Source organism: Oculina patagonica, chromosome 8 (genome assembly GCF_052425735.1).
Source record: "Oculina patagonica isolate OP01 chromosome 8, crgOcupat, whole genome shotgun sequence".
Lineage (NCBI taxonomy): Eukaryota > Metazoa > Cnidaria > Anthozoa > Scleractinia > Oculinidae > Oculina > Oculina patagonica.
The window spans coordinates 19,025,908-19,040,912 of record NC_135765.1 but is presented as its reverse complement, the minus strand read 5'-3'; the positions used below and the strand labels follow the sequence as shown (position 1 = coordinate 19,040,912).

The following is a 15,005-nucleotide window of genomic DNA, read 5'->3' as shown; positions in this document are numbered from 1 at the left end:
TTCAACTTTTTCATTTTGTAAGTTTGTGTAGCAAATTAACTGAAATTCATTAAAAAATAAGCGAAGTGTACACCTGATACACGATTGATGCGTGCAGATGAAAGACTGTCGGCGATTTTGCGCCTTTCACTTTTTTGTGCATTATTTGCTTTATAATACAAGCGTACACACTAGTAACAATACAAAACAATACAGAATTTACAAATTTCCCGCCTACATTACCTACAATACTAAGATGTTTCGTATATACAGTACGGATTTAAAATGTTATAAAAGAAGTATTACAAAAGGAAAGCCCACGTACGCTGGAATTTGTGTAAGCATTTACTTGCGATTGCGATCTCTAAGTATTTGCAATTTGCAATTGTCGTGAAGTCGAAGACGAAACGTTCGGAAAAACAGTTCGTCTTGGTCTCCATTTGTGCTGAAAATATAGTGCTTTCCCAGGATAATTGAATAGTTAAGTTTCGCGCCTTTCACGCTTTATTTATTTTTTTGTTTCCTTTCCGTCTTATATGAACGTTTTTTAATCTTTACAATCTATCCTGTTTTATCTTAATTACACAACCTGGTTGAGTATTTAGTGGGTACTAAACTTTCACAGGCCAAAGTGATGGCGACGGCCCAAACTGATGGGCCTTATGCATGATTACGTAAACGTGCATAAGAGCTATTGACAGATCGCTGGGTGCAGTATCGAAGAGACGAAACTCGAATAAAGTTGAAATAAGTAGAAAGCGTTGCATCACTGTATACATTCAAACGACTGGTACAGTTAACAATTATTCTATGAGCCCGCGTTGGATACGAGGTGGTAAATAGCCAACAAGGTGCGGAGAGCCGAGTTGGCTATAACGACTCGTATCCAACAAGTGGCGAGTAGAATAATTGTTTTATTAAATTCTTATTTAAGTTTAAATCGACTGGACATTTCAGTTTGATGTAAACGAAGTGATAGTATGAGGCGGGAAAATTTGTGGCGTGGTGTTCACTTCTTTAGTTGAATGAAACACACAAGGAAAACGAGCGAGCAAGTTTTCTTCCCAAGATTTTCATCCAGTAATCTCCTCTAAAGTCGTCTATATATCCTGGAAATTGTGACAACAGTTAAGATTTACGGGATGATCCAAAGCAAAAGCTTTTCTGGAAACTACCCGTCTTGTGCAAGTAGAACGAAGCAAGTGTTTACATTGTACTTGTAATTTACGGCTCCACGGCTGTCATCAAGACTGCTATATTAGTTTGAAGCGAAATTGAGCTCAAAGTGGAACAGGTTTATTGAAGTATAAAAGGACAAGACCAAGATTAAAAGGTAACAATCTTTACAGAAGTGCTGAGCCTAATTTTATGACGTACAATGAATGAAACTGTGTCAGTTTGCCGTTCTTTCCTAAATTATTTGCTGCTTTTCTACTTTATTTACTCGCTCTTGTTGTGCGTTTACAAGTATTGTTAATTAAACTTTTCGCATCAATTCTTTTGTTTTGCGTAGTTAATTTTACTATGGCATTTCTGTGGTTTTTGTAGGCACCGCTGATTATTTCTTGTTCATAAAGCTCGCCAAATGTGCTGTTTTCAACCATTTTTCTGATGGAACTGTCGCTTCCCGCAGAAAAATTTTACTCTGAGCGGCACTTGCCGCACTCATTTCCCATATAAGGTCAAACATAGGTATACGAGTTGATAACCGGGATTCAGTGAACCAATCAGAAAGCTAGAATTGCAATATCCGAGGTTGAGAATTTAATAATGGTAAATAGTCTTCTACCGAAATGATATACTATTGCCTAGTCCCAGAGATGGATTGTTACTTAAAGGCGCCGTTTGTTCCTGATACTTAAGAAAGGACTCTACATGCGGGGAGATTCGTAATGGTAATTTTTAGGATATACATTTCTTCGTCCAGGTAAGTCGAAACGTCACTATTATGTTTTAGTTTTAACCCGGAATTGAAATAAAGACAAAGTTTGGGTACGAACTGGTAGTTAAACCAGGGAGGAGAGACTAAATATTTGGTCACTTACCCAAAACAAGTAACTGCACAGTATCATAAACAGATGCTACGTCAAGCCTATCAGGTTCAAGTCTACAAATATACCACCTTTCATCTGCCATTTGAATAGAATCCAGTGTAAAGGTGACCAGTCCAGGGCTACTACCGTTCCAAACTGCGCTCACACGTCCACTGTATGGAGAATTTGTAATTGTGGTAACTGTCGTGAGCTTGTCAATGGAAACCAAAACATTTTGAAAGCTGAGGGCACCATTCTTTTTTGTTCCCCACTGAACAAGTTTTACGTTTTCTCCGCTGAAGACCCAAGTGAAGTTAGCAGATGAACCAAGAGTTGCAGTCACCTTGTTCCCATTATAGGGCGAAATAAATTGCAGCTGACTTACTGTATATAATAAACAACGTTCTTGTTGTTAAACTATTGTATTACTGCTTTTTAAATTAAACTTTTGCTTTCATTACACGGCATAGCAATACATTACTTAAAAACACAATGTCGTTCTTTAAACTTCGGTTACCTGTGAACTTTGGACTCGTTTCAAGTTTAGCTTTTAAGCTGATAAGTTCAAAAACCACGCTGCACATTCCCTTGTAGGAATGCCACAGCCACGCATGGCTAATTCAGGTTAAACGTAACCGAAACACTACATACATTTTTTTATTGTCTGGGCAATAATTGTTCAGAAAAATAAGAAAAAAATATGGTTTAGGACTTTGAAGTCCAGCTACAGTGATATAAGATATATGTACCTCCCACTAATGCTACAGCCACAACAACGAAATGGTTTTTAAAGCAAATTTGACCCCATTATTGTTGCTAATCGGAGAGTGAATTTGCAGTATATAAAGCGTATCATAAATATATATTAACTTGTCTGTACTTAATTTGCATATTGGATAATTAAACCTTTTTACCGACAGGGCGACCACCTTGAAGTATATTGTTTCTAAGCCTGTCTTCAGCTGTTTAATGAGTCCTGCACAGCGGTGTACACTCATTTGCCACCCATTTTAAGTTAAGTCATGGATTTCCAGCTTAATAGGTACAGGTAAGAAGCGACAAACTGATAAGCAAATGTAGCAGTTGCGAACTGAACTGAATCACGTAAACGTACCTGCTTGCGGAAGTATCTGAAGCAAGATAAAGTAGACGAAGCGTCTTGACAAAAGAACGTTTCCCGCCATCATCAGTTCACGATAAACTTTCAACGTGTCTCAAATATTATTGTCGCCGACATTCAAGTCATCTTGAAGATGTGTTTTGAGGCTGCGAACTAACATTAGTCATCAACGTCGCCATGTTTAATTTCTGGGAAAGTAATTAATCAGGGAGACACGTCACACGATCCTTTATTTGGCTGTGGTCACGCGAGTCACGCATCAGCAAGAATACTGAGGCTCTGAAGCCGAGAGGTTAAAAAAAAAATAAAAGTTCTAGCCTGGTCTTGCCATAAGCGACGTAAAAAATAGTTGTGAGCAATCAGTAGTTGATAAAGATAATAACCCATGCACAATTGAAATATTTGTTTATTCTTGTCACAGCGTAAGATTTGGATTTTTTTTTTTATTTCCTGTTTGCTGAAACGACTGATTGAAGACTCTGCAGAAGCCCCTTGCGATGTCATTTGTTTGCTTGAAAATACGTGGGGAGGAGGGCTGGGGGGGGGGGGAAGGAACAGTTTTCGCCTAATACGTTTCTGTACTGGTCTACTTGTTCCCTTACGTTAAAACGAATAAAAGGTCGATCTCCAAACCTCTTTACCTCATTCTGTCTGTTTGTTCACGATGGAAAGTCAAAGATCTTAGAGACGGGAAGTTCCACTCGTTTAAAAGGCTACAATAACGTAGTTCATCTTCATGGCCAAGTAGCACAAGACGTTCCGGCTGTTGGTAACTTGTACAGCACTCTGGCAGTTTTGGTGCTAGGAACGGGCGATGTTAGTCGTGCATTACTGAGGTCTCAGTCCATACACCAACCGACACTTTGGTGACTCCCTCGTATCAAAAGTTGGTTGGTCAATTTCCACATAGTGCATACACTTGACAAAAAATCTAAGTTTAATGGGTTACTGAAAGGCATACAGTGACTCTCTTGTTTGCGATGCGTATATTTCACGAGCAAACATTTTTTAAGTAGAGCCACCTTCTTCACCCTTTCCTCTCACGTCGAATCATCTGGCTCTGCAAATTTGATGCAGCTTTTTACATGCACAGTAGATCATCATAATCACACAATAAACCAGGCAGGACAGCATTTCGTGCGTTTTTTAATCAAAGCAATTTCTTTATCTCTACCTTCCTCCCTCCCTCTTTCCATGTTTTCTATCTTTATAAGCATTCTTGACATGATTGTTTTGCAATTAATTTTGTTGCGATAGCTCATAGGGATATAACATAACAACGTCAAACTGCATACCTCTTACAATGAGCTTGACGGTGCTGATTTGACTTTGAAGACCTGAAGTTGGTTCTGCTCTCAGAGTGCACTGGAAGAATGTGTTATCTTGATCGGTGATATTTTCAATTACCAGAGAAGCTCTTCATTCAATGTCTACTCGCCCAGTGTAAGCTGGTGGTATATCAGACTTCACTACTCTGTCACCATTCTTTAACTTTACTATCAACAGTTTAAACATATTACTGATGTATACTTCCCAGGTGATGGCCTTGAGCTCAGCCTGCCTATCAGTAACAGCGTAGTCCCACACAACTGTAACATTGTTTCCTTTTGTAACGTAACTTGGATTGTCTGGTTCTTTTGTGAAACTCATTGCTCCCTCTTTAAAACCGATTAAAACAAATAAGAGACAATTAAAAAACACTTCAATCGTTGAGAAACTTGCATGCACATAGGGGATGGGGGGAATGGGGTTGACAACCTACACTGGATTCGAAGTGGAAAAAATGCGATATCGAAATTAACTGTCTCAACTACTTTTGACGCTCATTGTAACTTGTAGCTCAAGACGTTGAAGAACGCTGTTAATGATAATCTGTTTTGGTTTTGTTTTTATTAAGGAGAATATAAATAACAGCTCATTTATTGATTGTTGATAATTTTCCCATGTGTAGACATACAAATCCTTATCGTGAGCCTGCAGTCCCTGTGGCATGGTATCGCCTTTGGCAAATTTATCTTTCTTAATTTGCATATATATGACGTACGGCTCAGGTTATTTGCCATGACTGTTAAGCGGTCTTAATATTGCGCAATCAGGTCGCTCATGTTTTCAGAGCTATTCGTCAATTTCTTACACTCATCGTTTTGTGGTTACTTTGTTAGTAGTTGGAAGAAGTGCAGCGCGAAGTTTTGGTGCTCGATAAAAATTGAGCAAACTGATGTAAATTAACCACAGTGTAATTTAACCCAACCTAATATCGAATGCACTTCAATGAACTGTGCTGGACTGTCTTATTATAAATCTCTACAATGTTGGTTGTGATTGCTTTGCAGTTATCTGCCTATGATCTTCATTTTACTCAGGACGCTACCCTTACTGTCATTTAAGACTGTAATTACCTTTTCCACTACGCGACCTTTTAAAATAAAATGAACTAGACAGAATATCTTAAAGATGATTTCCAGCCCGTACTGCGCAATCTCCGCCTGCAATGTTTGTGAGCCTCACAAACAGAAGAATGTTTACTAGCAAAAATAAAAATTCCGGGACAAAACTTACCCTTTTTCTTCATTATTAACGCCAGATATCCTTGCAAAACAATAATAACGAGTAAAAGAAGCTCGACGGTATTTCAAACGGACGTTTTAGCTCATCGTGAATTCTTGAACGAAACGATCCGTAATGGCGAACTAAAAAACGTCATGTACGCTATCACCAAAGTGTAACGTTTCAACGAATTCAAAACAAAAATGAAAACAAACCCTGAGTCTGCGCAGTACGGACTGGAAATCATCTTTAAACGTACCTGCATGCGGAAGTATAAACACGATTACATGTAAGAGGCAGCCAAACGAAATTACGTTTTCACCCATTACCAGTCTGTGACAGAACCTCGGGATTGCCTAGGTGTTGTTATCGTGTCCACTCAAGAAAGCAATTTCTGTCGCCGCTTTTATAATGTAGGTTAGCAAACGTACTCAACCAATACGTTGTTCATTTGCATAGAGTCACACTTCAGTACCTTGAGTCACGCATAAGCAATTGACTCGTCCCAGGACATCTCTTGTGCGAAAACTGTATTCTGAAACTCGTACAGCCGGGAACGAGTAACCTGAGAGACGAGTGCTTAGACATGCTTAGAAATATCACGTTTTGCAAGTTTGCCGAGAGCAAATTTATGCTGTTTTCTATAATAGTCGGGCAATTAAAGTTAATAATTTTATAGTACAAAGTATTTTTAACAGATAAGCAATATTTTTAAAAGTCAACAGAATGACGTTGATGTTTAGCATTATCGGGCGCCTTGAACATCACAGTTTTCCTGGGGATGACAGTTTACTGAGAGCGAAGTTCGAGGAATACAATTCGCTTCCAAGAACAGATAATGTCCGCGGATAAGAAGGCATGCAAATTGTTTCATTTGCATACCATCGTTTTCAATAAGAAATATTACAACAATAGAAAATGTTACTATTTATATACGTTTCCTTAATAATCACTGAGACATTTGTCTTGTCCCATGACAATGTCTACAGTGTAACGAGCCGGCAGTCATTACTCATTTTCGTTTCTTGGTGTGTTTTACAATTCAGTGTGGATTCAGTGCGAATTCAATTGGATGTTAAGGTCCTTTCGACGCATAAAATGTGGTCTCTTTATTTAAAAAAACATACAGCTCTGATCAATGATGGCCGATGGCCTGTGCAACGTACGTCATGAAAAAGTAAGAAAAAGTAGAATTTCATCGTTGGCAGGTGGACAGATGATCGAGCGTGACTGGTTCTGACAAAAAACAACAATGTTGTGTTCAAATGGCTTTAAACTTCCGTATACCGTAAAATTCCGGTTATAAGCCCCCCCCCCCCCCCCGGTTATAGGCCCATCTGGAAACAAAAAATACATCCGTTTATAATCCCCCCTCTACCGGATGACAGCACTGAACAGGGCTAAATGTTGCTTTATTATGCGTTTTAACTTAAAAACGTTTATCGATCAACACTCCCGTGGCTCTTTTCAAAACGGCTTTTTTATTCCGCTTTTAAGCCCTCCCGGATATAAGCCCCTCCGCTTATAAGCCCACACAAAACTTCTCACGAAGTTGTATAAGCCCAGGGGCTTATAACCGGAATTTTACGGTATCATATTTTGAATTGAGCAAGTACACATGTAACCGCGGTATAAAATCACGAAGTTTTACTGGTATTGAACTGGCATCAGTTCGAATTTTGTCACGCTTAAACCCCCTAAACTAACAAGATTTATCGAAGGTCAACTTTGTCGTCGGTGTATTTTGATTCCGTCAACAGCCTAGTAAAATGTAAAAGTACAAATTCAAAATATTCCTATCTTTTTACGCACGATGCATATCTCAGACTTACTCGGCACAAATAAAGCATAAAAAAGTACTGGTTTTTAGTTGTTCAAACCGCAGGTACCTTCTTTGTTTGTTTAATATTAAAAACCTGTTTAGTGCAAGGGAACAACACGCGGGACAATTTGAGCAAAATTATTGCTTGAAAAGATTATTAGGATTGCTAGAACCCGTTTTCCGATAAAGTACGAACTAAGGGCACACGTTAATTAAAATAAGCGAAACACGCACATGAAGAAAACTAACGCGCGCACCTGCATTCAACCTGAAAGGAAGCAGTGCGTAAACTGTCAGTGACTAGGGGTAACAAGACGGTATAAGCACTACTAACAAGCAGAGGAAACGGCGATGGTTGCATAATATTTATCAATGATAGCACCGTGGCGTTTGATGAGCGACGTAGATTAAAGGCCTTGGCAATGAAGATGTAAACAAGGCTGTTGCGTCAGTAGAGTCCAGTTTGTATGTGCAAATTCTTGCATTTGTCACCAATTGAGATATTTATAAACACATTATACACTAGATCGGCTGGGATGTTGCTGTCCATATGAGGGCGTTTACAATCTGGAATGCCAATTCTATTCTTTTGTCATAGACGCTGATATGAATGGGTGTGTCGCTATCTCTAGGGCTGACGAGATAACATACTTCGGTTGGTGCCATGGTATTGCCCCTTCGTTCTAGTTCTGACGGGAAATTATCGCTAATCATGACAATTTCCACCATTCCCGTTGTTAACGCTGAATGAGTTGGTCTGTAGTCAGGCAGCTGAAAACAGCTGATGTGGACCTACGTAACTATTAAAAATATTTACGAAAGGTGTAGTTAAATGTGACGGCCTTTGACGTGCCTTGTTTCATAGTATTGAGCATTAAAAACATACTAGAAAAGGTAGAGAAACAAAGAAAGCGATACCGATCGTCCGGTACAACACTAATATCAGCAGAGGTATTCTTTCCTCAAAACCGCTGACATCAACATCAGCCTCTAATCAGCCGAGTTACCCTGAAACCTGACCGAAACCTACGAAGAGATGGCAGCAGACTTAGGTGCGACTAAAAGACTGATCGGGGGTCAAAGTCTTAATGTTTGACAGCAACAGAAATCAAACACTAGCTGATCGAGGATTATTTCGAACACATTCTAAACAAAACCCGTTATAGTCGAAATCAGCTTCAATTGATAGTTTTAAAGTGCATATCAAAGCTTATGAAATTTACTTGAAGACGCCGCTAAAACCGAAGGAAAAAAGGATGACGACAGTGATGGGCGATAATAAGGATCACGCCGATCTTTTGTTACAAGCAAAGCAACTTGTTGCTCGAAAATAGAAATAATCAAGGATCGAATGGAATTCAGGCTCAGACGAGAAAGTGTGAAATTTTATATTGACCTGGAGCAACTGCTGGAGTAGAAGATGTTGCAAGGTCGACATTGAACAACGAAACTTACAAATTGAGGCACGTCCGTTTTCTTACAACATGCGTTTGAGTATCTCCGACACCTGTTGGCAGTAACTGGGGAGGTGGACAAGGCTCCTTCTTCAATGTTACACATACAAAAGGTCTGCAATCACAGCGCTGACCGGTGTTCCCATCACGCAGCAAAATACTTGGTGGTAATGCATTCCCTCCTAAGTGATCAATCAGTTCACTCGACTTACATCCTTTAAAATTTGAGAATTTTCATTATTATTATCCGGATTTTCACAGTAGTTAAATTTTGTCAAAACTTTCTTGTCGTTTTCAAAAATCGGATCTCTCTCGCCTTTTTATAATACCATACACGTATTGTGGTACTCACCAATAACAGCCAAAAAACAGTGTCAATAACTATGCTGTCAGCAAGGTTGATTGGGTAAGGGGGGTTGATGTGACAGCCAAACAGACTGTCATCCTCTATCTTGATAGAACTCAGTTTGAAGATAACCTGACCAGGAGATGTCTGTCCATCCCAGCTGCCATTCACGTGTCCTGAATACGAGGAAGGTACTGATACTGCAACCGATCCATCACGTCCGTCTACTATCACCAGTACATTGGCAGGAGGTATTTGACCCTGATCAACTGATGACACAAATCCCCACTTTATGAATCGAAAACTGCCACTGAATGTCCAGGAAAAGTTCACAGATGAGCCACGGATAGCCTTTATACTTTTTCCAGCAAAGCGTGTGGTGAAACTTATTTGACTTGCTGCAAAAAGTCAATGCTGGTTTTCAACAGGCGTAAGCATAAGCACAAGCGTAGGCATGAGTTCATAGGAAGAACGAACACACTCATTCTTCTTACGCTGTCATAAACAAAGCCTATGCACAAGAATGACTTATGTTTATGCTTATGCGTACGCATATGCCACGGCAGTTCCTGGTGACGACAATAAAAGAAGGAATCGTCGTGGCATAAGCATAGTCACCAAGCGTGTAGGTTTCGGTATTTTCTTGTACTTCTTAGGGGTTTCTGGTTTCCCGGAACTTTCGGAGAGGGGAAACCATGTGCCCTCCTTGAAAGAACGACGATACATGTTTTTCTAAAACACTTATGTGTATAACCTGGTAGTTTATCTTCGTTTGTTAGTTTCGCGTGAACTTTTAGAAAACCGCGGTTGTTATAAACTCTACAGGAAGTGCGTTTTAGGAAAAGGTAGTGGAATCGTTCAATAATCTTGACCAACGTCAAGGTTTAACATCACTTGCCTCTGCCTCGTAAATTTAAACAAAAAACAACAACAACAACCATGTCATCCCAGTAGAGGATCGCCAGCACATCCCTCTAAGACCGATAAACAGTTGCATTAGGGACCCAACATACCCGTTTTTCAGATACTGATTTGCCAAAGAGGCAACTACAAAGGGATGGCCAGCATACTGTAAAAAACTCCACTAAATTTGCTAAGTTAGTCCTTAGAAAAAGAATACATGAGGACGAGGGGCTTGCATTCTTTGACGTGATTTCCCTCGGCTCACGTCCATCTCGGTTAACGTAGCTATGAAAGTAGTAAATGAAAACCTCACTGACATTCGGCGTGGAAGGAAATCACCAATATCGCAAAAGAACAAGTCGTGGAAGTACACTATTACCAGATCTTTGGTTATGCTATGGGCTCTTCAGTTACTGCTGTTATTGTTGACCTTGTCATGATGTATGTCAAGAAATTAGCATTGTCCACCTCCCCCGTTAGTCCTCGTTGCAGGAGAAGATTACTGGAGAACGATTCAAACGTATGTCTAAATACAAATTGGATGTGGATGTCTTTTAACAACATCTCGATCCACACCATTAATTCAAAAATCCAGCCCTTCTGGACACGCGGGTAACAGTGCTTTCTGACGGCTCGCTGGAGGTCGATGTCTTTAGAAAGAAAATACATCCTTATAAGTAAATTGACTTCAATCCCCTCAAACACAAAGAAGCAGTGGTGGAAATGCTACTCAATAGAGCGAACGTTTTTCCATCAAATCCAAGTCTGAAAGGTGCAGAGGCGGTCCGTGTGACGAAAGCTCTAAGCGCTGATGGATATCCAGACAGGCTTCTACAAAAATGTCTCGCAGTCAACTCTAAATTTGAATGTACGCAAGAAAGTCCAGTGAAGTTCAATATCATACCATACCTAAGGGGTGCTCGGACAGGTTATCTTCTACTGTGTTATTTGGTTTTATCAAGATCTATATAGGTTACGTTTTTTTATTCTTATATGTTTTAAACGTCGTGGTTCGTGCCCAGAAAATTGGACTAAAGGAGTCCAACCTTCCACACTTTTATGAGCACGATTCAGCAAAAATGCTTGCGCCAACATAAAACGATTTACTCTACAGTACTGAAACTTTCAGTAGCTGTTTATCATCCTTTGCCGAAATTTTGATATGTCAACCATGTGTCCATGATATTTGACGTTGCCATGGCAACGTCATAAATACAGGCGGGTGTTGCCAAAAATCGTCATTTTTAACATTTTTCTTTATTTTTTCCATTTTTTTTTTTAACAGAATTGCATGATTTGTTTATTTTAACATTCCATAAGCATTCGGACTTGATTTTGCATCAATTTCCGTTATTTTGTGACTTTCTAAGAAAATGTTGAAATCCAAGATGGCGGATCCAAGATGGCGGCTCTAATGACGTCACAGCCAATTAAAATTATGCCATCTTGCAGAGTAAGCTACGGGCTTTCTTTTGAGAGCAAAATAATTTCGCTACGCCTTAATATAACGAAAACTCCGGGGAGGGGTTCCATCCACCCCCCCCCCCCCTTGTACGATGGTGGGGGTATGAGTCTGCTTGTACGTCCGAGGGTTAATGAAAGGAAAATGGACAAAAATAAATTAAGCGTATGACCCCAACCGTCTCCCTTATTAGCTCCTCAAGGTATCAATACACCAGCATTAAAAAAGATGGTCTGGTTTGATACGAATCAATGCAATATACGCAAATTATGTACATTACAATGAACCATTCTTGTATATAGTTCCAACCAACTGTTGGAAGGTCTGTCTAATAGGTAAATTAAGGAAATAAAGCTAATAGATTTGGAACGTAACCTACCATATCAGCCCCCCCCCCCCCCCCCATATCAGGCCACGACCTACAATACCAGGCCCCGACCTACAATATCAGGCCCCTGTCACATGAGGCAAATTAGTACTTTGTATACTTAAGTATTAAACAGTTTTATGAATTATTTGCTATCTAGTAGTCGGACAAAGGTTTTCTAACACGTCATTCACGTTAAACTTACTCCTGAGTCTATAAATGCCGGCGAATAAGAACTAGCCGAGAGAGTCACGCAACACGTTCTTTAAATCGGATCCCTGCAGTAGTGTTTGCCCGTGGACAACACGGGTTTATTTATATGTTATTTTAATTAGTTTGTTCTGTTAGCAAGCAAGCTAAATATTCGCCTTTAAAATCTAAACGCTTTTCTTTGTGATATCTTGTTTGGCCTTAAAGTCTAACGAACTGTTCGTCTTAATTTTCGCTCATGCAAAATGAATAGTAATATTACACCGGAAATATATACGAAAAGTCCACTCTCGCCTTGCGGACACCCCGCTATTAATTACGGACAATCTAGATTCTAGGTGAAAGGTTTAGAGCTTTTTAGAGGTTTGACTCAAAGTGACTCCCGCTATAACAGAATTACGGACACATTCGAGGTAGTTTTATCACTGTTGAGAAGCTCGTTATTGTCTATAATATTAATTTCCCTCACACCTCGCTATTACGGATTCCCTCCGTTACGGACTCTCGCTTTTATTTATTAAGCCTGGTTTTCACTAGCGACGCAAGCATAAGCGCAAGCACAAGCACGATCACGCAAAAAAGGACAAATTTTGATCCTTGTGCTTTCCGCAAACACAAGCACAAGCATCCAAATGCCGAAGAAATTTACGGCCTCAAAACCCCATAAAAACACAAATGATCACACAAAAGATGAAAGGTAAGTGAACTTTATTTATCTAGCTTACAGTAGATCAAAGTTTGGGATGAAAAGATGCGAAATTCAGTATTTCTGGTATTTCATGGAGCATTTCTTACGATCAGTTGACTCAAGCGGAAGTCAATCGTTACAAATTACAGCGAACGTAGCGCATACCGTGACGCTTATGCCACGCGGCCTCAAACACAGAGACTTGTCTGCCTGTGGTGAAAAACGACGCCCGATCGTGTCCACTATAACGAGAGTTGGCTGCAGTTGGTGGTACCCGGCTCTGTCATGGGTAAATTCCGACAGGCGACATGGCTGTAAAACGCGTCTTAGCAACTTCAGATTTTTAAATTTCAGATTTAGCAACTTCAGATTTTTAATTTTTTAATAGGGGAACCTAACAGGGCAGCATTTAGTGCACTATAATACTCTCCTTAGACGAAACGGTAATGCGAAGGACTCCACATATCAACCACATTCATTATGAATTCATGTAAAAGCTGCGTTATGAAATTGGATTGTCTTTCTTTCAACCCGAGAGGTTTTACCAGGGTTTTACCAATCCGGTTTATTGCGATGAATTTTTGAAAAGATATATACCCGGGGGGTTTGGTCTCACTACATTTAAAGTGTTCCGAGCAAAACGCCAATATTTTCGAAATATTTGTAGCCAAAATGGTCTCGTCTAGGCTTTGCAAAAACTAATGCAAGAAGCATAGCCTTTACAACTTACACAGAATGTCTCTCTGAAACCAACTTTTAGCTTTTTCATAGTAAAGCTGAAACAGTGACTCTGGCGAAGCCGGACCAAGATAATCCGTGATAAGACAATACATATTGCAACAGTTGATTAAAATGCCGGGCCCGGCATCAATAACATGCAAGTAGTTTACATTTTCACGGAACATTTCAGATCTTGTCCTTCCAGGGCGAACATTTTTAAAAACTTAAAGCATATCTTGCAAATAGAATTGAGCCAAAACAAACTAAACTAGCACAACATGTGGCAGAGTACAGATTTAGAGGTGTCATTCAACTCTACAAATGGAAACCACGCAGCGCGGACTAATGACTTCTATAAACAATTCCTTGGCCACAATCTTACGGCTCTATTCAATACATCACATCTCCAAACGAAACAATGCCCTCAGAAAGAAGTCAGAAGCAAATAAAGGCCGAAAGACCGAATTTAACATAGAACGGCAAATGTACAAATGTCACGAACGTAGGAGTCGTGTAGGCCCGTCACCTTTATTGCGGGCCCAAGAGAGGCCCGCAGCCCTTATCTTGACAGTGACCAGCGGATTGCGTATTACGCGTGCGCGCCACGTTTATAAAGGCTTTCTGAAAACCGGAAGTTGAAAATTTTGTTCTTCCACTAAGAACGATCGGAATGCAAAAAATGTGTCAATCACGACAGTTTGTCGTAACACCGGAAGAGAAAAATCTTGTCTCCAAGAGCGATAAGAATGCGAAAAATCAACAGTTTGTCACATTAGATCGAGGCTTCTGTCTTGCAGACATTACGTTTTGCAGACGTTGTTTTATAGGTGTTGCTTTTGAGAAGATCTGCTGTGATTGTATCACAGATAAACTACGGCAAAGCGAATGATTCCAACAACGGTTATTCTCGAGAAATTCCTTATAACACTGACAACAAAGCGAGTTTGCCGACGGAGGAAAATCACATCTCAATTCACACCGCGTGCTCGACTACACTTCGCAAAACTGTCAATCAAAAAAACAACTCTGATTGGTTCGCGGCAATAGGAAACGATAAAAAACATTCGTGACTTAAGCGTGACGCGTTACTCGACCTGACTCGGAATAATTTTCTTTTGTCCAGTGATTTATCGACACTGTCTGAAACACTTCCCTCCCAGTACCTTCTCTTAACTGCATCGAGGCCCGCACTTTCTAACCTGTGGTTACCACTAGTTTACCATGTTATGTATAGTTCGGGGCCTGATATCGTATGTTGTCGTTCGGGGCCTGATATCGTATGTTGTCGTTCGGGGCTTGATATTGTATGTTATGTATAGTTTGGGGCCTGATATCGTATGTTGTCGTCGGGACT

General features: G+C 39.9%; 2 protein-coding genes across 4 annotated transcripts in view; one reads left to right on the top strand and one right to left on the bottom strand.

Annotated features, from left to right (window-relative positions):
* Positions 1–15,005, top strand: part of LOC144662794 (uncharacterized) — a 195,612-nt gene that overhangs the window by 31,769 nt on the left and 148,838 nt on the right. The gene's annotated exons all lie outside the window — the stretch shown is intronic.
* Positions 2,290–15,005, bottom strand: part of LOC144662841 (uncharacterized) — a 34,334-nt gene continuing 21,618 nt past the window's right edge. The window contains exon 3 of the mRNA XM_078523792.1: positions 2,290–4,790. Within this exon, the coding sequence (XP_078379918.1) occupies positions 4,552–4,790 (239 nt within the window). The 3' untranslated portion in view covers positions 2,290–4,551. The remainder of the gene's footprint in view (positions 4,791–15,005) is intronic.